General features: G+C 43.4%; 1 protein-coding gene across 2 annotated transcripts in view; it reads right to left on the bottom strand.

Annotated features, from left to right (window-relative positions):
* Positions 1-24220, bottom strand: part of HSF2 (heat shock transcription factor 2) — a 912698-nt gene that overhangs the window by 117879 nt on the left and 770599 nt on the right. For both annotated transcript variants that reach the window (XM_044073756.1, XM_044073761.1), the window contains one exon: positions 14870-14942. In XM_044073756.1, the coding sequence (XP_043929691.1) occupies positions 14870-14942 (73 nt within the window). The remainder of the gene's footprint in view (positions 1-14869; positions 14943-24220) is intronic.

The raw sequence follows: 24220 nt of genomic DNA on the forward strand, positions 1-24220 counted from the left end.
TAGTTTCTGGGCCTGCAGCAGGGTTTTTAAAAAGGAATTTATGAGAGTCAGGAACCCTGTAATATCTGTCAGGCTTAACAGGGACTGGATGTTAAGAGTCAGGGTTAAGACTAGACTCCGAAAACACATCATCTACAATATCAAACACAGGTGGAATGACTAGTGGCTTGTGTTGAGGTAGTAAAAGGAAATCCCTTAGCCTCTTTTTAAATTCTGAAAAACCTTGGCTCTCCCAGTGGAAATGCTCCCTCATGGTATGCAAGGTTTCCCCAAAAGAATAGTCCTCTGGAGGAGAAGCTGAAGGTATAGATTCTTCAGCATCAGAATCCTCATAGAGGGGAAGAGAATATTCCTGATCAGAAGAAGAATCAGAAAAAAAAGAGACCTGATCTGAAGATTCATAGTCAGTCTCTTGCCTAGGCCTCTTATCAGGAAGGGGATGGGAACCCCTGATCAAGGTAAATAAGTCTTCGGCCATTTTGAGCATCTGTTTTTTGGGCATAGAGGCCTGTCCACATGGCTCTTGAGTTTGTTTCTTTGCTTTAGAAGGTGCTTGGTTGGCTTAATGTAAAGATGTTTAGGTCTGAATACACCCTCAGAAGCCGGTGCTTGCTCAGCAGCTCCGGACCCATCTGAAGGGTATCCGAGGCTCCAATACCTTGAGTTTCCAGCGGCATGGCTGCCTCCACATGGGAGTAGGTAGCGGGCTGCGACTCTAAAGTAGCGGGCGTCAAGGGCTGCAAAAGCGCCTCACTGAGAACCGGCGACTGGCTTAGGAGATGCTTAGTCATCGGTTTTGGGCCTCGGTTCTCTCTCTCCCTCGTTTTCTTTGCGTTTTTTGCGAACTCCGGTAGTCGGATGGCTATCAGACGGCATTTCTGGATAATTAAACCGGTGTCTAAAATAGTTTAAAGCAAAAGCATACAGACGCTTAATACTGCGTTGGTTAAATCTAGCACAAAATTGACAACCAACAAAGTTGTGATCAGGGCCTAGGCAAGGAATACAGTAAGAATGAAAGTACTTATGAGGTATTTGCTTTCCACAAGAAATACAATTATTAACGTTTTCTGACATCGGTCTGCAGTAAGAAAAAAGTTTCCCAATGGGGTACTTAGCTTTATTGAAGACTTCGGATCTGAAACTTGAACACAAAAATCTCAGGAGTCGGCCGACCAGCACTTGCAAACTGCTTCTGCTTTGGGCACTGCCCGGCAAGAAACACTAAAGAAAATGGAGTCGGCCGCATCTTTTATACCCCTGACGACCTGACGTCAGGGAAGGGGCGACAGCAGCCGATGCAGGACCCAGGACTTTGGAATTCAGGCCGACTGAGGGCAACCTGCCAGCAAGATTACCCAAATGTAATGACTGCAACAGTGAAACAAGAAGAACATGTGCAGAAAACAACTGAAAATAAACATCTTTTTCCAATATCACAGCATAGGTTTTATTTGGTCATAAAGCAAAATATATTTACAAACCTATAAAATATTTCCCTCATTGCCTCTATTATGTTTTCACATATTTACTTCAGTATCAACCATATAAGGCAATATATCATCACAACTTCATCCTCCTCACAGAAAAGGAAAAGCAAAAGCTGGATAACTCCATACTAATAGCTTTAACATCTCTACTTTAAATCTTAACTACCTCTTCTTCCATATGCCATGTTTCAATATTTGTAATATCTACCATCCTCAAGAAAAGGCATTATTCATGATGTTTCATTTATACCTCTCAGATACCCTTAGCCAGCTAAAATGCAAGCTTTACCAGTTATATCTTCCTAAGACAGTGCAGGCTGTTCTTCCTTCCAGTGTCCTCACCGTGGAATATCCTCTTTTACAATCACTCTTCTTTCCTGAAAGTTCTCTCTACATTCTTTATCCAATGTTCCACAAATTGTTTGTGTAATTTTAAAAATATTCACTATTTTTACATCCAACTTTGCATAAATGTTACCTCACATTCTCTTTAAATTCCAGTCTGATTCATGTCCAGATCATCCTCAGCCCTCCCCCCATATCCAACCCAACCCACATTTAGCATTTTCTATAAATATTCTTAGTGCCACTTCACAGTCCACAAAACATAAGCACCACTGATAATCCCTTACATTTCACAACAGGTATATGAATGTTATGTATTCACCATAATGTTCTGCCTGTGTTGTCCACTTTCATTCTTCCTCAACTGTTGGGATCGGATCCGACTCTGCCATTTCTTCCAGCTCATGGAAGAAGCCCCTTATACTCCAGAATTCCTTCCTGCCAGGTGAAGCAGGAATCTGATCTGGCCTGTTAGGGATTGGCTCAAGTGAGTCAGGTTCCTTCCATGCCCACCTAGAGACCAAATCAATAAGCTCATCTGTGGGCAGAGTAACCTAGGAGGAAGATGGGCTAGCTCCAAAGTTTTCCAGAAATACTAACTCTTCCAGTGAAGGGTTGCTGGAGGGCCAACCACTTCTCTGTTTAGGGATCCTGAGAATGTCTCCAAATGAAATGTCTTCTGGAGGTGATCCTGGAGACCATTCATCCTCATCAAAATCGGTATCCTCAGTGACTGACTCTTGTGGAGTGTCCAAGTGCCTCCTCTTGCACCTCCTCTTCCGAGGAACTTCCTTGGTGAGATAAGGTAAATTTGGAGGATATATGAAGAATCAGAGGCAAGAATTAAAGTGGGAGGGTTCCTCTCCAATAAGTTAGGTCTGAACAGAAGAACCAGGCAGGGGTGTCATATTTCCCCTTAGTTATTTGCCTTACACTTAGAGCCACTAGCAAAGACAATAAGGGACTGAGAAATTTAAGGATATAATCGGTATGGTAATCAAGAAAAGTGTTTGTTTGCAAATGATATGATTTTGTACCTGATAAACCCAGAAAAGGACATTTCAATGTAGTGGAAAATTTTGAGACAAGTCTTTTGAGGATATAAAATTATGGTTCAGCAAAATTCATACCTGGGGACATAATAGGATGAATTATTTAGGAGTATGGATTAAAAACATTATTGCTATGGCAGCTATGGATATGTAGGGAGAGACTAAACAAAGAGTAACACAAACTGAGAAATTGTAATTAATAAAGAGATGAAGGATTTTATCTGGGAGGGGAAGCGGGTAAGTTGATACTTCCACTAATACAAGGTGGTTCAGGATTACCTGATTTTAACAGCTACTGCACAGCTACACAATTAAGGCTCATGCAGATAAAAGCAGAAGGTTAGAATTCAAAGTGGAAAGGGATGATGAAACAGGGGGGGATTCAAGAAATAAGGAGAGAGTGGGATTTGAGTGCAGATCCTGAAGGAGAATAATAATAGGCATACAGAATATTATATTTATAAAGTAGCAGTAAGTATTCTATAAAAATAAGCCAACACGAGGATAGAGAAAGGACATTTTGCCAGTAAGGATGACTACAAGTAGGGGTACAGAAAACAGGCAAGAGGGAGGTGGAATCTACTGGAGAAAACTGACAAAGAAAATGCATGTGGAAATGAGAGAATGCCAAAACCCAAATGCACCACGATACCGTTGTGGAACATAATACAGGTAAACATAAAAACACGTTCCAAGTCCAAAAAAAAAAAAAAAAAAAAAAAACCCACTGTTGTTTTACTTAACCAACTTTCCCGAATGATCACAGGACTTCATCAGAGTAACACTGTGACGAAAGATCACAGTGTAAAAGACAAAAAGCCCACAAAAATTACGTTATTGCCCTCTGGCTAATCATTCCTAAAGCTACAACACACTTTTTTAAGAATAATCACAGTTAATGAAACATTAAATACAAAACATAAATGCACACAATTATCTAGTCATTTTTCTATTAAAACATCTTTAAAATTTGTAAAATACCCAAACCCATCAGTTGTAACTGTATTGGGAATTAATAAAACACTAAACAAAGTTGATAAATAAGTTAAGCAATACTACAGTTCAATACATAAACATTAAATGTTTAAGGTACACACTACTGAGTAGGTTAAAGCCTACTGCTTTAGGAAACAAGAAAGAGGGACCAAATTATTGAGGCCATAACGGCCAGTGGCATTGGTCTTTCTTTACCACTCAGATTCTTTACATTCAAGTTTAATTTTCATGGTCCCGCTCTGGTACTTACATCCATTATATCAATGGCAAATAAACCAAAGGAGTGTCCTTCGTTTCTTTGAATATGCTTCCACGACCCATTTCTAATGTCCTGCTTTTTCACATCCCTTAAATGATTATATATTCTATCTTTAGGTGCCCTTTCCATTTTTTCAATATAACAAGATGGGCACTGTGAGCAAAGGGCAATGTATACAACTTTCTCCATTTTACAATTACATCTCCTAGTGCATTTGATCCTACCATAACCTTTACATACCAAGGGAGGAGAACAGGATACTCCTACAGTGATACTGGTGCCCATGTATGGCTTTACTTATTCAGGACAGACTACAGGTCAATCAGGAACACATACACAAATGAACACACTATTAGCTGTCACAATGTCATGATCTGAGTGTCTACAAATAATTCAGTGGGTATTGCAGAATGTGGACCTCCTAAAACACTCAAAAATATTCATCTTGGCTGATGCCTGTAATTGAATTTTTCATATATAACTAAATTTACTTTCTCAGAATGATTTTATACCAACTACTCTCACATCTGCACTTCTCTTAATCAGAGCTACCTTTAGGTCATAAAGACTACCTACTGTTCCATATAACACTTTCATTTCCTTTAGCCCATGATTCTCATATGGCTTATTTTCACTCATGCTGCATAACTAACTTCTATTACAGTTTCCTTACTTCTTTATTAACCCCGATTTTTATCCTTCAGATTTTGGGGGTGGGGTAGGGGGTGCACATCAGTTCAAAAACTAAAGGTACTTTCTTACAGTATCAGTTAATGTATCAGAGTTCTCTCCCTGAAATGGAATCCATGACTTTTAAGCAATTCAGTGTTTTCTGATATCAATGCATCCAGTCAATGCACGTGAGGTAAAATGTTAGGCAGGAGTGTGCTCATCCCAAGAACCGAGCAGTGTACCTCTTTGCACTAACACTCTTAGAACATGCTTATAAGCATTTGCCCAAATTACAGGGATCTTAATCAGCAGTTACTGAAAAAGATTACTCAACCACATTGGGTATACCGGGAGGGTATTCTTGATGTACTACTTGGGGATCTCTCACAAATGGATGCAACTTACATTTATCACATCGCTCTAACATCAAAAACTTTCCTAGTGGAGTCCTTACTTGAAATGAAAACCAAGCAGTACCAAACCAGGGCTAAAGCAGCCCAGACTCATCTTAGATGAGAGTTCAAAATGGCCCAGTCTTGTAGAAAAGGCTTTCCAAATGAGGCCTTGCTTCTTGAATTGCTATCAAAACAGTTATGATCCTTTAAGGTAAGCACTAAAGACGAAGTGATGAAGACAAAAATATCCTTTGTGTATTCTTCAAGCAAGCAATGGAGATTCGTTAAGTACTTACTAAGCTACTGAACTGTGAGGATTTTAAGAAGCCTAGTCTTACACTCCCCATAACAGTTTTTAGCACTTATATTTTCTGTATGAATAACCCAGAGGAGGACAGAACAAAGAAATTTTAGAACATATACTTACTGCCCCTATCCATAAGGGACATGGATAGGGTCATCTCTCATTTGGTGATGTGTGCTATGATTACAGCATCTGAAAACAGACAGATGTTCATCTGTTGGTAAAATAATGCAGCTGGCAATCTACTTAGAAATCCTCAGCTTGGCAACTACAAGCCCTTCCCCTCCACAGAGTAAAGGTGATGAAAAAGAAGTTATGTACTCATCATAACGTTCCATCTGAGTAGTTTTACTTCATTTGTCTTCAACCTGTGGGTTACGGATCCGTATCGGATCCGAGCCGGCAACTTTTGCTAGCATCAGCGCCGAGCTCCAAACTCCTCCCCTTACTCATAATACACCTCCACTGCCTTCCATTCCCAGATCGAGTTTGCTGAACTTATACTGAGAAACCAACCTGATAAATTTACTTGTGTCCTATACTGCAGCCCGTAGGCTGATCATGCACCAAGGTCCGGGGGAAGGAGGGAGGGATGGCTGAAGATAAATGAAGTACAACTATTCAGATGGAATGTTATGGTGAGTACATAACTTCTTTATATGAAGTAGTTTACTTCATTTGGTCTTCAACCTGTGGGACAGAGTCCCCAGCTACTAAACTCCTGGGAGGCCCTCATGGAAGGATATTCTGGAGTACCACGGAACCAAAGGATGCTCTCCTTCTGGAAGTCAAATCCAATTTGCAATGAGAAATAAATGTATGAGATGAGGACCAAGTAGCTGCAGAACAAATGTCATCCAAAGACCCTCTAGACCAAAAAGCTGCAGACGTAGCCAAGGACCTAATGGAATGAGCTTTTACCTGACCTGCAGGAGACATGCCTCTGTCCTTATAGACCTGCAAGATGCATGAAGAAATCCATCTAGCTATAGTGACCTTGGAGATTGTTTCCTTCTATAAACCCTTTTTGGGGAACCTAACAATTGATCAGATTTACTGAAATGTTTTGTCCTGTGTAAATAGAACCATAATTGCCTATGAACATCCAACACGTGGAGTTTGTATTCCATCTTGTTCGTAAAATTAGGAAAAAAAACGCAAGAAAATTGACAGCCTGATTGATATTGACTGGTGATGTCACCTTGAGAAGAAAGGATGGATTGGTTCGAAGGGAAACTCTATCTTTGAGAAAAGTCATGTATGGAATTTTGATGGAGAAGGCCTGTAATTCTGAAAACCTTTTTTGCAGAGGTAACAGCCACCAGAAAGGCTGTTTTCCAAGATAAAAAAGTGTCAGATCTGCAGTTGTGGCAGGCTCGAAAGGTGGAGCGACCAAAGCTTGAAGAACCATAATAAGGTCCCATGGGGGAACAGGATCTTTGACCGGGGGTCGTAACAAAAAGATGCCTTTGATAAAGGCTTTACACAGTCTGGAAAAGGCTAAGGAAGCAGAATTCTCACATGAAAATGAGAAATGGCAGCCAACTGAACTTTGACAGTAGAAGAACTAGCTCCGTGCTGGAAAATATCAGCTAGAAAATCAAGAATGGGGGAAATAAGGGCTGTGAAAGGGTCTAAACTCCTTTGAGAGGCCCAAAAAAAAAAAACGTTTCCACTTGCTGTGATAGACCTTCCTGGTCAAAGACTTATGAGCAGCTACCAAAACAGATGCAACTGAGAAGTATAGTCCGGGAGCCCTAGCAATCATGGGAACTGGAGCAGCCAAGCCGTGAGCTTCAGGCTGTCCAGACTCGGATGAAGCACCCCCGAAGGGTGTGAAATTAAAACCTGAATGGGATCTAGGATCCAAGGTGGAGACAGAAGGTGAGACCAAAGGAAGAGAAACCATACCTAGCGAGGCCAGAATGGGGCAATGAGGATCACTTTGCTCCCCAGTCGACGAGCTTTCTGCAGAAACCTCGGAATGAGAGGTACTGGCAGGCAAGAATACAGAAGACTGGGAGGCCAAGCATGAACTAGAGCGTCTCTGGGGGACTCCCCCCCCGGCAGGGGGTTCAGAGTGAAAAACTTGATTCACTTTGCATTGGAAGGAGATGCGAAGAGATTGCAGCAAGGTTGACCCCACTCGCTGAAAATCTGTTCCGCTACTGACAGATTCATAGACCACTTCTAAGGCATCAGAATGATCCGACGTAGCCTGTTCGCTAGAATGTTGGACCATCCTGAAATGTGTGTTGCGATGACGAAGCGACGAGTGGAGATCACCCATTCCCACACACTCATGGCCTCGCGACAAAAGGGGTAAGATCTGCTCCCTCCCTGCTTGTTGATATACCACACTGCTGACATGTTGTCTGACTGAATAGCAATCATCCCCAGAGGAAGAAAGGCATGAAGGGCCTGCAACGCAAGAAGACCGCCCTCATCTCTAGGACATTTATATGCAAGCTGGTCTCTATGGGGGACCACAAGCCGTGGACTGCCCTGCCCAAACAATGCCTCCCCCACCCAAGTTGGGAGGCATCCGTGGTCACTGTGGTTTGGGCTGGGGCTGGAACAAAGGGTCATCCCCCCAAAATGTCCGGAGAGCTCATCCATCATATGAGGGATGACCAACACACTCGACTGAGTTGAATAGGACAAGTCAACGGCAGTTCCAACAGGGACCATTGAACTGCTAGAGTCCACTGTAGAACTCTCATGTGTAACTGAGCATTTGGGAGAAGAGTTATGGTCGCCATTGAGCCTAGGGCCCTCAACACCAATTCTGCCGTTGGAAGATGAGAATGGTAGATCAGGGAGACATGCATCCTCAGGTTTTGAACTCTCTCTGAGGTCAGGAATATATTGCAATGAAGAGTATCTATCCTGGCACCAATGTAGTCTATCATCTGTACAGGATCTATGACAAGATTTGGATGTGTTGTGATCCCCAAATGCAGGGCAAGTGTCAGGAAATAATCTCTGGTCTGGGAAAGCAGACACCTGGTGGGAGCAGTGAGGAGCCAATCGTCCAGGTACGGATAGACCTGAATCCCCTGAAGCCTCAGGGAGCCGCTACGACTGCCAACACTTTGGTAAACACCCTGGGGGCTGTGGTGAGACCAAAGGGTAGGGCTCGAAACTGGTAATGATTGACTCCTAGCTGGAAGCGGAGGAACCTCCTGGAGCTTCTGTGCATTTTTATGTGACAGTAAGCATCCTGGAGGTCTAATGAGCACATCCAGTCGCTCTCTTACAGGTACTGCATGATGGACTGTAACGGGACCATCCGGAACTTCTCTTTGGCCACTGACAAGTTCAGGTTAAGGAGAGCGAATTCAAACCAAGAAATAAAAGGTTAATATTGTCAGCCCAAGATAGTGGGCTACGTACACACTGGTTTACAAAGTCCATTGAACATGTGGGAGAAACAGACATATGTTGACTTTGTAAAACCAAATTCAAGACAGTCACACACCTTGTTTTGCTGGTTGCGATGCACTAACTGCAGAGGGACTGTATACTGAAAGGCATAATAATGTGGTGAGACAGTTACACTGGAGACTGTGCAAACATTATGGTATCGAAGTGGCTGAAAAACACTGGAAACATGATCCACAAAGAATTGTAGAAAATGATGAAGTTTATATCACATGGGATCACCCAATACTAACAGTTCAAAAGACAGATGCTAGAAAACCGGTTATAGTGGTCCAAGAAAAGAAGACAAAAGTAGCATTGAAACTGCCACACCCAGTGACTACAGTGTCTTGCATACAGACAAACACAAAGTCATAAAATACCTGGATCTGCAAGCAGAAATTAGAGCCATGTGGAAGAAAGATACCTCAGAGAGTTCTGATAGTAGTAGGAGCAACAGGTCTTATTAAAAAAATAATTTGCAATCGTACTTAGATACATTACCAATTCATGTAACACTACAAATTGTAGAAGGAGTCATTACTGGGCACATTGCAGGTGCTGCGAAGTGCACTTTGGCGGACATCAAAAAGTGAAGCAATACTAATTTCAAGAACTTTAATCGTATTTTGACTTAGGAATGGGGTCCACTCCCGTATTAGAAACTCAAAAGACTTGAAGAAATTGAAAACGGCAGAGACCACTGTGTTAGTAAAAGCCACTGAAGTAGCCTCATGTAGTCTTACTAAGGGAACTATAGTAATCGAAGCTGCCATTGATCCTAGTAGCTACAGTACTGCCACAGCTGAGACCTTATTCTTTCTAACCTGTGACTTGGAATGGAGACTAGACAAGGCAGAGTGTTGGAAGTTGCCTCTATGAATTCTAGATTTTGAGTAGGAGTCAACTTGCATTTTTCTATGTTTATTGAGAACCCTAAGGATTTCGTTAGCTTTAGAATGCAATGTAAGGCTATAACCAGTAGATGCTTGGTAGGGATGGTAAGGAGCCAATCATCTAAGTACGAAACATCCAAAATCCTTGCAGTCTTAAGTGAGCTGTTACCACTGCCATGCATTTGGTGAACACTCTGGGGGCTGTAGAGAGACCAAAGGACAGCACTTGGAATTGGTAGTGATTGGCTCCCAGTCGGAAGTTGAGAAATCTCCTGGAGCATTTGTCCATTTTTATGTGGTAATATGCATCCTGGAGCTCTATCGATCACATCCAATCGTCTTTCTTTTCTTTAGAAAAGGGAGGATAGACTGAACCATGACCATCCAGAATTTTGTGTCTGACAAATTTGTTTAAGATGCTGAGGTCCAAGACTGGCCTCCAGTCCTCTGTCTTTTTTGGCACTAAAAAGAACCGTGAGTAAAATCCGGACTCTATCTGGTCTGGTGGGACTGTCTGGATGACTTTTTTTAGAAGCAGCTTTGAATTTCTTGAGCTGCTGCTTCCTGTTGACTGGGTGGGATGTAGGGAATATGCCTTAGCAGCCTTGGGTAAAGACTGACTGGGATGTGATAACCTCTGGTAATTATCATCTGCACCCAAGAGGGCATCTTCCAGATGAGCTTCCCCCTCTGCCCTGGGGGGTAAACTCTCCACGTGTGCTGTGGAAGGGACCCTGGGATTTCTTGTACCACATCTTTCCACTCCTCTGATTCCTCGAGTAGGATCGTTGGGGGGGGTGAAAACGCATGCCCATGGCAGACAGTCCTTTTCACACCTGGCTAATGTGTCTTTTACCTATGGGCCAAAAAGAGAAGAGGCTTCCACGGAAGCACTGAGAAAGGAAGACTTAAATGGATCTCCAAAACCACATAGGCGCATCCATGCATGATGTCTCATGACAACACCTGCACCCACAGCTCTAGCTGCCCCTTTGGTAGTATGAGAAATCAACTGCATGGATGAATTACATATTGATTCCAGGATGGCAAGCTCTGAGGCAACTTTGTCACGCACCTCATCAGAAACTGCTTCTGCTAGGGTTTTCAAGAGTTCCAATATTAGGTCTCTCTGGAGAAAGGTAAAATGTGCCAAGTAATTCAAGGACCGAATGGCAAAAGTCAATGAAGAATGTACCCGCTTCCCCAACCTGTCCATTGCCTGAGACTCCCTATTTGGAGGATGGACAGTAGGGCTCTCCTCTGTGAGCTCTTTCCTACCGGCTGCCGCCACAACCATAGAGTCTACTGGTAAGCCTTTGGACCAATGTGGGTTGCCCTCTGGCAGAGAGAGAATTTTGTCTGGTCTCCGGGGGATCGATTCAGTGGTGTCAGGATTCCTCCAAGTGCGCTGCACGATGAGCTGAACTAAGTCATCTGCAGGTGGGGTCACCCAGAAGTAGAGGGTCGAGCACGGATAGCCTGCAAGAATACAGACTCCTCAGAGGAAGGGTTGGTGGGCTTTCAGTCTCCCTGCTGCTTTAAGATTTCCAGTATGTCTCCAAAGGAGACATCCTCGGGGGCAACTGTGAGGACCCTTCCCCTTCATTGTAGTCTATCTTCAGTAAGGAATTCTTCGAGGGAATCCACGTGCTTCCTCTCGCATGATCTCTTATGGGGTACCTCCTCAGTGGGGACATCTGAAGAGGACCCAAAGAGTGGGTACCATGTAGAAGGGTATCTTGAGGTGTGAGTCTGCAGAGGCAAGCACCCTCTCCCTCACCTGGAAAGCAGGCCTGCCTGAAGAAGGATGGGAGCCCGGAACCAAGAAAGACAACCTCTGTACCGGGGGTCACACCCTGCTCAGACGAGCCCACTCACAGGAAAGGAGCCATGAGAGGACTCGGTGCTGCCAAGACAACTGGAATGGTAGTAGACGGCACCATAGAAAAAAATCAAGGGCCATACTAGGGATCATGGTGCCGACAGACCACTCACGATCCTAGAGATGACTCAGCTCCAAGTGAGTCAAGGATGATAGGGTAGACTCTGGAGCCATGGTAAGGTCTACCACTGGAACCAAAGAAGTAGGTATCGGGATAGGCATTGGCATCAAGGGCTCGGGTACCTCCACGGAGGTCGAAAGAGGAATATATGTCGGAGTCTGTGGAGAAAATTCCTTGGCTTCTGGTGGGAGGGAGGATTTAAAAGGAGCTGGAATTCCCTTGGCTGCCAGGAGCTGATCCACTAGTCTCACTACGTCGAATTCCGAAAGGCTCCTAGAGGAGCAGGTCGACATCCTCGACAGAGACTCAGGGCGTTCTAGGAAAGGAGTGCACTGCTGTCCAAAAAAAGGGTCTGTCGACGGGAAGTATCAGGTCCGGGGTCATATTTCACCCTTCGGCACCATGGTCAAAGGGCCAGCAAGTTGTGTAAGGGGGGGAGTAATGACCTGAATTGGGGAAACTATGTTTGGTGCCGAGAGGGGCATCAGTACTGTAGCAGGAGTAGAAGTTTTGGGTGGTTCTGTAATCACAAGCGGTACCATAGTAGGTATCTGAGGCAGTGGTGCCGAGGACAGTACTGTAGAAGGAATTTGAGGCCTTGGTGCCGAGATTACAGGAGTCAATTTAAGAAGTTTGGACCTTTGGTTCTATGGGAGATTTAGCTGATTTAGAGTCACTGGCATGTGGAGAGGAAGGTACAGACTTGACTCCTCTTTTTATGCTCCTTTTTAGGAGGGGTTGCACCCTCTTGTCTCAGATATAGCCTCTGAGAAAGGAATTTTTAGGAGACCTATAAGAATCAATTTATTTTTCCTTTTTGTCAGGGTACGGTCGCTAAAGGCCCGACATAAGTCGGATGGGGGTTGAACTTTTAGATGCTGTACCACAAGACAATAAACACAGGACAAATGCCCATCAGAATTTAGCATTTTTCTGTTACACTGATCACACCGCTTGAAGCCTGTTGTCCCCTTTTTTTCAGTCATTGTCAATAACAATAATGAAAAACCTATGTCAAAGAATATACAAGACAATTACCGACACACCACACACACAATCAAGAGAAAGGAAAAATCGAAGAAGTATCCAACTGGCAAAAGTGGGAAAAGTAGAAAAAGGAGAGGGGGAGGATGCCAGCAATGGTATTAAAGATTACCACAGAGGTAAGGAAGGCCTGTATCAACAATGGTACGAAGGATAACAAAAAAATTGGTACAGAATCAGACAGAAGCACTCAAACAGGAAACAATGAGTAGCAAACACTAAACGACTTTCATTAAGACAGAAATTACAAAAAGTGGAGGAAAAATTATTCAAAGGAAGTATAAATTTTAAGTCACTTAGCTTGAGAGCTGGCCTGATGCGGTCCTGATATTATATACAGCAAACAAAGTATGAGGTGATAGAAAGAGGGGCATTATGGGTAAGCTTAGCTCCAGAGTTTTTTGGCTGGTGCAAGCTTGTTATAACGTCCGACTCGGTTCTGAGGACAGAACCAATACCCATCAGTAAGGAATGAATGAAGATCAACATCAGATCAAACTGTGCTAAGCTGCTGACTTAGCATGCTCAACCATTGAAGCAGCAAGAGTACTAAAATTCAAGTCTCTCAGGGAGGATAAGTTCCACAGTGGAAGATGTAGATGCTACACTCATTTAAGTAGTTGTTTAGCCAGCTGGTGCTGGGCCAAAACCCTGCCCTTCACATGGCCATAATGCACAAAAACAGTAAACAAGTGCATGCTGAAAAACAACTTAAGGCTCAAATCATAAAAGTGCCTGAATTAAATCAGAATGGCCTGCAATCTGGAAAAAAACAGACCTGTATACCTCCTCTATGCAATTAAGAACCTATTTCACTGAGACATAAGCTTGCCAAGTAAGATGTTCTTTAGCAGCCACAGTCACATCTAGAACAGCCATCCGCAAGTCCAGATTACCAGACAAAAGAGTTCACTCAAGGTGATTCACACCTGGACCTAGTCTTTGACTGTATTGCAATGCCAAAATCCAGCCTGCAGCTGTAAGCCCCCCCCCCCCCCCCCCCCCAACACACACAATAATTACCACTCAAAAACTTTTGACTGCTGCCATCTCTGTGACATGGGCTAGGAACTTTTCTCACATTTAATGTTGAACAGTTATTTATTTTATTTTAATTTGTTTACCGGGAAAATCCGACTGAACACAGGTCCGTTTTCAGCTGAGGCCCAGGGAGAAAAGATCCACAGTGTGATATACATTTCAAATACAGTAATAAGGTGAATTCATACAAACACATTAAAAGGTGAATTGCATACAAGTACAATAAAGGAGATTATGTACAGTATGTTAGAAATTAGTAGAAAGTAGACAATAACTGATTATCAAACAATTGGTGTTGCACAGTAAATGAGCTGGCAACTATGGATTATTAACACTGAGTTCAGATTATGGAGGAGCTAGCCTGAAATGCAGGCATTGTCAATACTGTGATCTTTCCAAAGACAGTACAGGCAATTATAGTGTTTTAAATGATAACCTGACAGACAAATGACTGCTGGATTCACACACAAAAGAAAAGGGTCAAGCTCTAAAATGTACAAGTGGCAAAAAAGAACTAATGGGCTACAGGGAGGTGCAAGCTTACACAGGTAGCATTTTAGGACATGGTATTATGTTGGCAGGATGAGTAGACATTTTCATGTTTGTGAACTTAGCCGAAATACTACCACATTTTGATTTTTGGAGAAAAAATAAATCAGGAGTAATCAAGGAATGTTCTTAGCACTGTTTTCTAATTCTAGCAAGCATTTCTGACCATTTGAAATTATGTCACAAATCACATAGTACACTGTAAAAAAATTAATGAAAAAATGAACCAAACAGATCAAAAACTGTAAGAACCTATATTCTTCACCAGATACTCTGGAACAGTATACACAGGCATAGCACGACCAACTCACAAAGTTTTAATCATCCAGAAGTTCTGACTCCATGTCAGCTCCTCAGCTAAGATGACATACTATAAAATGCTAGAGATGTTAACACTGACCTGAATTAGGGCCTGAACATTTATCACTGGATGCAGACTGTATTCCACTTCCATTCTTCAAAGGATCTGGGATCTTGGTTGCCATAAAAACAAGTCAAAACAATGAGAATCATTTTTTTTCTGCAAATAAAAAACAGCTACAAACAGCAGTAAATGTGCGACTGACACAAACGAAGAGTCTACATCATCTTAAATTACTCTAATGGCAATCTGTTTTCCTGCAATTTGTATGACATTATTTTCTAAGCAGCTGTTAAATATTCTCTCTTGTATCTTCTCATTTTATTATTACCTATTGCTATCAACATCTCACCCTTCAGAAATCCTTAGAAAGTACAGTTGCATAAATTCTACTTACCTGTAGCTGTAGATGTTTGAATTCCTCACAGCCTCAGTGACATTTTGAGTTATGTGCCATGTATCTCTGTAATGGACAGATTTCAAAAGGTCAGACTCCCCTCCCTCTCTTTCCCTGTGACAGCTGTTCATCTGGGACGTTCCTAAAGATTTCAAACTGTTTGACTCCCAAGCCCTGAACTCCAACTCTGGCACAAAAGACCTTATGGACCCCACAACTATGAAACAAAACACAGGAGAAGAGTTCTTGGACTTGAGCACTTCAACATGACCTCAGGTGACCCAAGAGACAGCACTCCAAGAACAGGTCAGCCTGCAGGAAAGTCCTTATGACTGGGAAATAAGCAGCACAATCCACACTACAGAGCAGGAATGATAATTCTTCTGAGCCCTTTAACAGATGAAGAGTAGAGAAGCTTGCTCAAGACCCCACAACTCAAGGGCAAGTTCAACACTAGTAGAAACTGAAGGATCAGGCTGGGCCATGGTCCATCTTCCTATTAATAGTCATAATGACAATGCTGCAGTTAGAATCAGGACATATACGTGGGACCCTCACAATGACTTACCACATAAGGGGAAACCAACATTCCCCATCCTCCTTGTAGCTAGGCAGGTTAGGTTTTTACCATCAAGGTTTGAAAGTGTTGGGTCTGAAATATAAAGCACTGACCATCAAATTCTAATGGTGGTGGGGATGAAATATAAAACACTGCCAGAAAAAAGTACAGTTGTGCAAGTAAACTTACCATAACAGTGGATCTTTTGGTGATCACTGCTGCAACAGCATTAGCTACATGGGTTATACCCTACACAGCCTGCCAGCTTCCAAAGCTTAAGAGCACTTTTATTCTGCAAGTTTGATTTTGACTTAACTGTACTGTGCAAATGTCCATGATTTCTTCTCTACAACTTAGTCCCTTTCCCATGAACTAAAAAGGATCTGGGTTCAGCTACATCCTTCGCGATGATGACTTTTCAATGGCAAGTAATCTGATGGCCACACAAGCATGTTATGCTGTACAGATGTGCAAATGCAGAATTTAAGAATGGACCAAGTTCTTAACACAGTTAGTATTAATCTGTAAATCTTATAATTTTCTGGAGTTTCTGTCAACGTAACATTTCTTTCTCTGCTGATTTCTTTACAGCACTCTTGCAATGTATGTTGTTTGGCAATGTGACTGACTGTTATTGTTGATCAACTTAGCAACCTTCTGCCCATCAAGAGTTTGGCTGGTAAAGAGACAGTTATCAGCGTCTCTGGAGTATTCCTTCATCCAAAAACTGCAAAATAATCCTCAACGCTTTTGTGATAGATCTTTCCCATGAGATTACTCATGCCTTGGACAACTTTTTCCATTTGTCATTTGACAAGGGGTATCCAGGAATGGATACAGTGTGCACAAATTCCAGTTTATTCACATATCATCTGAATTCCATACCTGCATGTTGAAAATCACTGTCACACACAACACAATCAGGTATCTCTTGTTTCGAGACTATACTTGTCAAATTAATTAATCAGGGAACTTGGTATACAACAGTCCACACATATGAGATAAATGTCAGTGAAATGGAAAGTACATTTGAATAAGTAAACTACCATAACAGCAGATGTTCGAATGATCACTGCTGCAGTAACCTAAGTTACATGAATTATAGCCTGCATAGGATATAACAGCCAGCTAGCTTCAAAAGCTTCAAGGCACCTTTTATGTGCCTAAAAGTACAGTTTTGTACCTAGCATAAATGTAGATGTTCGAGTGCTAATACAGCTGCAGTCATAACAGATGGGTTCTCCTGCCGTCAGGCGGGTCCTCGGTCGGCCGAATTCCAAAGTCTAGGTCCGGCGTCAGTTGTCATCGCTTCTTCCCTGACGTCAGTGCGACAGGGGTATAAAGGAACCAGCCGACGCCATTTTCTTCAGTTTTTCTTGCCCCAGATGTCAGGTGCCCCCAGAAGGAAGGCAATAATAAAATTGTGTGATAATGCAGTGCTATATAATCAAAATACAGTAGTTGCAAGCAAATACATCATAAATGAAAACCCCAATCAGGTTGTATGAGGATGTGTTAGCCTATATGCCTGTCCCAAGAGGGGAAGGAGGGAGGGAAACCTGGACTGCAGCTGTATTAGCACTCGAACATCTACATTTATGGTAGGTACAAAACTGTACTATGCTCATCATGCATACAGCTGCAGTCATAACAGATGGGTAGAATCCCAAAGCTAAGAAAGGGGTGGTAGGCACTAGTTGGAACTAGGAGGAGCCAAAATGCCCTGCAAGACTGCAGTGGCAAAGCCTGCTCTAGATTTGGAGTATAATGGTAGGTTGCAGTGCTTGGAGAAGGTATGCACAGAACTCCAAGTGGCTGCTTCCAAAATATCCTTGGTAGGAGCTCCTCTGAGGAAAGCTGCAGAGGTGGCTGTGGCCCTGGTGGAATGAGTTCTAATGCCTGTAGGAACAGTTTTGCCATGAAAGGAATAGCAAAAGCGTATGCAGTGGGCTATCCATTTTGAGATTGTCTGTTTGGAAATGGGTTTCCCTTGAGCTCCTACCGCACAGGCCACAAACAGCTTTTCTGATTTTCTGAAAGGCTTTGTTCTGTCCAAATAGTAACGCAGCTGTCTGTGGATGTCCAAGGAATGTAGTAATCTCTCCCCTTTGTTTTGAGGATTAGGATAAAAAGTAGGTAAATGTATGGCCTGATTTAAAGCTACCCTGGATACCACTTTAGGCATAAAGGACGGGTTGGTTCGTAAGGAAACTCTGTCCTGATGGAAGATGATAAAAGGCTGGACAGCCATGAGAGCCTGTAGTTCTGAAACTCTATGAGCTGAGGTGATAGCCAGAAGGAAAGCTGTTTTCCAGGACAAATATTGCAAATCTGATGAGGCAGCTGGCTCAAAAGGAGGCAAGGTCAACTTTTCCAGAATGAAATTAAGATCCTAAGCAGGTATTGGTTGTTTCCTTGGAGGCCTTAAATTCTTAGCCCCTCTGAGGAACTGTCTTAAGAGAGGGTGAGAGAATAAAGGTGGATCAGTGTTGTATTCTGCAGAAATGGCTGAGGCATGTATTTTGATGGAGGAGAAAGAAAGTCCACTGCTTAGCAGTTCAGCCAAATATTGTAGTATTTGAGGTAAATTCAGTTTTCCAGGATCCTGGCCCCTTTTCTCATTCCAGACACAAAAACGTTTCCATTTTGCAGAGTAAGCTTTTCTAGTTGATGGCCTTCTGGCCTCCAAAAGGACATCCTGCACCTACTTGGAGAGTAAGGCCTGTTGAGATGCTAAGGAATCTTCCATGCGGCTAGATTGAGTGTTTTTAGCTGGCTGTGAAGAGTTTTGAAACTGTGCCGAGTCAGAAGAAGAGGCATTAGAGGCAGGGTCCATGGTGGGGAATGCGTCAGGCTCCTCAGGAGTGGGTACCAGTGTTGCCTTGGCCAGTCCGGAGCAATGAGAATCATCTTTGGTCTGTCTGCTTTGGTCTTTAATAGAACTTTGGGCAGCAGAGGAAGAGGAGGGAAGGCATAAACTGTCATTGATGTCAAACTGAAAGAAAGAGCGTCCACTCTCCAGGCCTTTGGATGGAAGATCCTTGAGCCAAATTTTGTCAATTGATGATTCTTGTGGGAGGCAAAGAGATCTATGTCTGGCCTTCCCCATTCTTGGATTATTTTTGTAAAAACTTTTGGATGCAATTTCCATTCGTGTGGATCTGTCATATTCCTGCTTAGGTTGTCTGCCAGCGTGTTTTCCTTGCCTGGCAAGTACTGTGCTTGTAGTTCCATTTGTAAGTCCATGGCCATGTTCCAAAGTGACATGGCCAGTCTGCATAGGGGGTAAGAATGTGTTCCTCCCTGTTTGTTTATGTACCACATGACTGTGGTGTTGTCCGTTCTTATCAATAATTGACCTGGTTGTAGAAGGTCCTTGAAAGCTTTCATAGCATTTATTACTGCTAGCATTTCTTTTTGATTGATGTGAAGGTGCTTATCTTTTTGGGACCAATTGCCCTGAATGCACCGATCTGTCATGTGCGCCCCCCAGTCGTAGTCCGAGGCGTCTGTTGTGATGACTTGATTTGCTTGAGGCTTGCTGAATGGAAGACCTGTGTTTGACATGCTTGAGCCCACCCCAGAAATTCCTTTTGCAGACATGGAATTAGTGGTATTATTGTTTCCAAACTGTGGCTGTGTTGAGACCATATGTTTTTTAGGTACCATTGTAGTTTCCTCATATGCAGCTTTGCACATGGGATTAGTAAGATGCAAGATGCCATGAATCCCAGAGCCTGCAGGATTTTCCTTGCAGTTAGCCTGGTGCAATTTGCTAGTGTTCTGAAGTATTGTATTAGTTGCCCCTGCTTCTCTGGCGTGAGGTAGGCCATCTGGGTGTTTGTGTCCAAATTGGCACCCAGGAAAATTATCTTCTGAGAGGGTATTAGCCTTGATTTATTTTTGTTGACTGTGTATCCCAGAGATTTCAATAACATTATTACATAAGCCAGATGTTTCAGAAGAATGTGCTTGCTGTCCGCTTGGATCAGGCAGTCGTCCAAATAGGGATATATTTGTATCCCTTGAAGTCTGCAGTAGGCAATTACTGATGCCAGGCATTTCGTGAATACTCTGGGCGCAGTAGATAAGCCAAAGGGCAATGTAGAGAATTGATAATGGGTTGAACCTGCAAGAAATCTGAGGTACCTTCTGCAATTTTGTCTGATTGGGACATGCAGGTATGCCTCCTTGAGGTCCAATGTTACCAGCCAAGACTCCTTGCCCAGCATGGGAAGAAGTTGCTGTAGAGTGAGCATCTTGAATTTTGGTACGAGTAGAAATGTGTTTAGGATGGATAGATCCAAAATAGGTCTCCAATCTTTTCCCTTCCTTGGCACCAGAAATAGCCTGGAATAAAAACCTTGACCTTGTTCGTGCGTAGGTACCTCTTGAATAGCTTTCATGTTTATGAGATCTGTAATTTGCTTTTGAGCCTCTGCCCTTTGATTGTGTGGCAGGTTTAGCATGCCTCTCAATTTTGGAAGGGTGTGAAAATGGAATTTGTAGCCTCTGTTTATAATGTCCAGGATCCATTTGTCCTTTGTGACAACATGCCATTTTTTTTAAAATAATGCCAGCTTTCCTCCTAAGGGGGCTGCCATTTGAAATCTGGTTGGCATGCAAAGGGGAAAGTCATTGGGTTTGCTTTCTGAAAGATTGCGAGTTGTCCTCACCACCTCTTTGTGTTGGAGCTTGCCATTGTATGCCTCTATACGAGCCTTGGGATTGTCCTCTGCCCCTCGGGCGCCTGTATCTGCCTCTTTGGGGTCTGTCTGTGGCAGGAAAAGACCAGTTTTTGGAAGTCCAATTTCTACTAAAACGTGGGGGTTGAACCTGTAGAAATTCTTTCACAGTTTGCATTGATTTAGCCTTTTCCTCCATTTTCCTTAATACCTCCTCAGCATTAGCACCAAATAGTACATCCTTTTGAAGAGGGGCGTCTAGTAATTTAGCTTTGACATGATCAGGCAAGGCTTGTTCCTTGAGCCAGGCATGCCTACGTATGACTGATCCTGTAACAGCAGCTCTACGTGAGGCCTCTAGAGCATCAAAACCACACTGTAAGGTATGCTTACCCACTTGTTCTGCACTATGCATCAAATCCTGCAATTCCTTCAAGTCTGGTTGTTCAGGTTGTGACATTTTACTCTTCAATTGTGATAACAAAAACTGTTGGTATTTTAGCATATGAAACTGACAGTTTAAGGCCCTCATGGATAAGGTAGCCGAGGTATATACCTTTTTTCCCCACCTTTCTAAGGATCTGGAATCTCTCTCGGAAGGCAATGGATTTTTGGCAATGGAGGCCTTAACTTCCTTGGGGCCCTGTGAGATGGTTTCTCGGTCAGCAGCATGGCTTTTGCAAAGAAATTGGTGTGAGTCAGGAACCCTGTAGTACCTGTCAGGCTTAACTGGAGCTGGAGGTAGAGAGTTTGGGTTAAGGCAGGCCTCCGAGTAAACATCATCTAGGATGTCCAAGACAGGAGGTATAGCCAGAGGCCTATGCTGAGGTAACAAGAGAAATTCCCTGAGCCTTTTCTTGGAATCTGAATAATCCTAGCCTTCCCAGTGGAAATGTTCCCTTAAGGTATGCAAAGTTTCCCCAAATGAGTAATCCTCAGGGGGGGATACAGAAGGGATGGACTCCTCCGCATCAGAGTCTTCAAAAGGGGAGTAAGAATGTTCCTCATCATCAGAGTGCTCTGAAATAATGGAGCCCTGATCAGAGGAGGGGGAATCTTCCTCCACTCTGGGCCTTTTGTCCGGTGGGAGCGGAGAGCCTCTGATTAGAGTAATTAAATCCTCAGCCATTTTAAGCATCTGTTTCTTAGGCATGGGGCCTGGAGATGGGCCCTGTGTAGCTGGTCTCTTAGGGTGCATGGTTGCTTTAGACTTTGTGAAAGCCTTGATGGAGAAAGAAGAGGAAGGTCTGAAGACACCTTGAGTGGAGGTGGACCTGTCCACATTCAATGCCAAGAGTGGCTTCAGTATCTGTAGTCGGGGTGTGGGCCGAGGAGCCTGCAACCTCGGGCACAGGAGACACCGTCAAAGAAGTGTCGTCGGTAATCAGGGGCTGCGTAGGCGCCTCACTGAGAACCGGACCACGTGTAGTCGGCTTTGGCGTGGTGTCAGTAGAGGCCGCGGACCTCGTGTGTCGGTCCTTGTCTTTACGTTTTTTAGACAAAACCGGAGTCGGAGTATCCGACGACATAGTATAGTTAAATGCTTTTCCAAAATAATGCTGGGCGAACTCCACCCGAAGTTTAATAGTGCGTTTGTTGAATGTAGCACAAAAGCGACAGACCGAGACATCGTGGTCTGGGCCTAAACAAGGTATACAGAGGGAATGGAAATCCTTATGCGGTATTTACTTCCCACAAGAAATACAATTATTAACTTTGTCTGACATCGGTCTGAGGCAAGAAAAGTTTCCCCAACGGGGTACTTAGCTTTTAAGAAGACTTCGGTTTCCAAATTTCATAATTTCAGGAGCTGGCCGACCGGCACTTGCGAACTGCTTCTGCTTCGGGCACCGCGCGGCAAGAAAGACTGAAGAAAATGGCGTTGGCTGGTTCCTTTATACCCCTGTCGTACTGACGTCAGGGAAGAAGCGACGACAACCGACACCGGACCTAGACTTTGGAATTCGGCCGACCGAGGACCCGCCTGACGGCAGGAGAAAGTACATTTTTGTACCTACCATAAATGTAGATGTTCGAGTGCTAATACAGCTGCAGTAATCACATATGGGTTCTCTGCCATCAGGCGGTCCCTCGGTCGGCCGAATTCCAAAGTCTTGGTCCGGCGTTGGTTGTTGTCGCTTTCTTTCCTGACGTCAGTGCGACAGGGGTATATAAGACACAGCCGACGCCATATTCTTCAGTCTTTTCTTGCCCCAGATGTCAGGTGCCCCCAGAAGGAAGGCAATACATAAATTATATATAAAAATATATTCAAGCAATGCAATGTAATCAAAAAACAGTAGTTGCAAGCAAATACCCATAGGAGGATAACCCAAATTAGGTTGTAAGAGGAGGTGTTAGCCACTAGTCCTTTACCAAGAGGGGAAGGAGGGAGGGAAACCTGTACTGCAGCTGTATTAGCACTCGAACATCTACATTTATGGTAGGTACAAAACTGTACTATGTTCATCGTGCATACAGCTGCAGTAATCTCATATGGGTAGAAGCCCAAAGCTACGCACAGGGTGGTAGGCACTAGGTGGAACTGGGATGAGCCAGAATGCCCTGCAATACAGCAGTGGCAAAGCCTGCTCTAGTTTTGGAATATAAAGGCAGGTGGTAGTGTTTTGTGAAGGTATGCACAGAACTCCAAGTGGCTGCCTCCAAAATATCTTTGGTAGGAACTCCTCTGAGGAAGGCTGTAGAGGTAGCTGTTGCCCTGGTGGAGTGGGATCTGATGCCTGTAGGGACAGATTTCCCATGATAGGAGTAACAAAACCGTATGCAGTGGCCTATCCATTTTGAAATTGTCTGTTTGGTCACTGGCTTCCCTTGAGCTCCTACAGCATAGGACACAAAAAGTTGTGATTTCCTAAAAGGCTTTGTTCTGTCCAAGTAATAACGTAGCTGTCTATGGATGTCTAAAGAGTGCAGCAGCCTTTCCCCTTTGTTTTGAGGATTGGGGTAAAAGGTAGGCAAGTGTATGGCTTGATTTAAAGCTACCCTGGATACCACTTTAGGCATAAATGATGGGTTGGTTCGAAGGGAAACCCTGTCCTGATAGAAAATTAGAAAGGGCTGTACAGCCATGAGGGCTTGCAGTTCCGAAACCCTACGAGCTGGGGTAATAGCCAGAAGGAAGGCTGTTTTACAGGACAAATATTGCAAACCTATTGAGGCAGCTGGTTCAAAGGGAGGCAATGTTAATTTTTCTAGAATATAATTAAGATCCCAGGCTGGAACTGGTCGTTTCCTTGGTGGTCTTATATTCTTAACCCCTCTGAGGAACTGCCTTAAGAGTGGGTGAGAGAATAAGGGTGGATCCGTGTTGAATTCTGCAGAAATGGCTGAGGCATGGATTTTTATGGAGGAAAATGAGAGTCCACTGTTCAGCAGCTCAGCTAGATATTGTAATACCTGAGGCAAATTTAGTTTTGTAGGGTCCTGGCCTTTTTTCTCATTCCAAGAGCAAAACCGTTTCCATTTTGCTGAGTAAGCCTTTCTAGTAGATGGCCTTCTGGCCTCCAAAATGACATCCTGTACCTCTTTGGAGAGTAAGGTCTGTTGAGGTGTTAAGGAATTTTTCATGCAGCGAGATTGAGTGTTTTCAGCTGACTGTGAAGAGTTTTGTAGTTGTGCTGAGTCAGCAGAAGAGGCATTAGAGGTAGGGACCAGGGAGGAGTATGTGTTAGGCTCCTCAGGAGTGGGTACCAGTGCTGTCTTGGCCAGTCTGGAGCAATCAGTATCAT

This window comes from Protopterus annectens, chromosome 1.part1 (genome assembly GCF_019279795.1).
Source record: "Protopterus annectens isolate FY-2018-M chromosome 1.part1, PAN1.0, whole genome shotgun sequence".
In the NCBI taxonomy this organism is placed as follows: Eukaryota; Metazoa; Chordata; order Ceratodontiformes; family Protopteridae; genus Protopterus; species Protopterus annectens.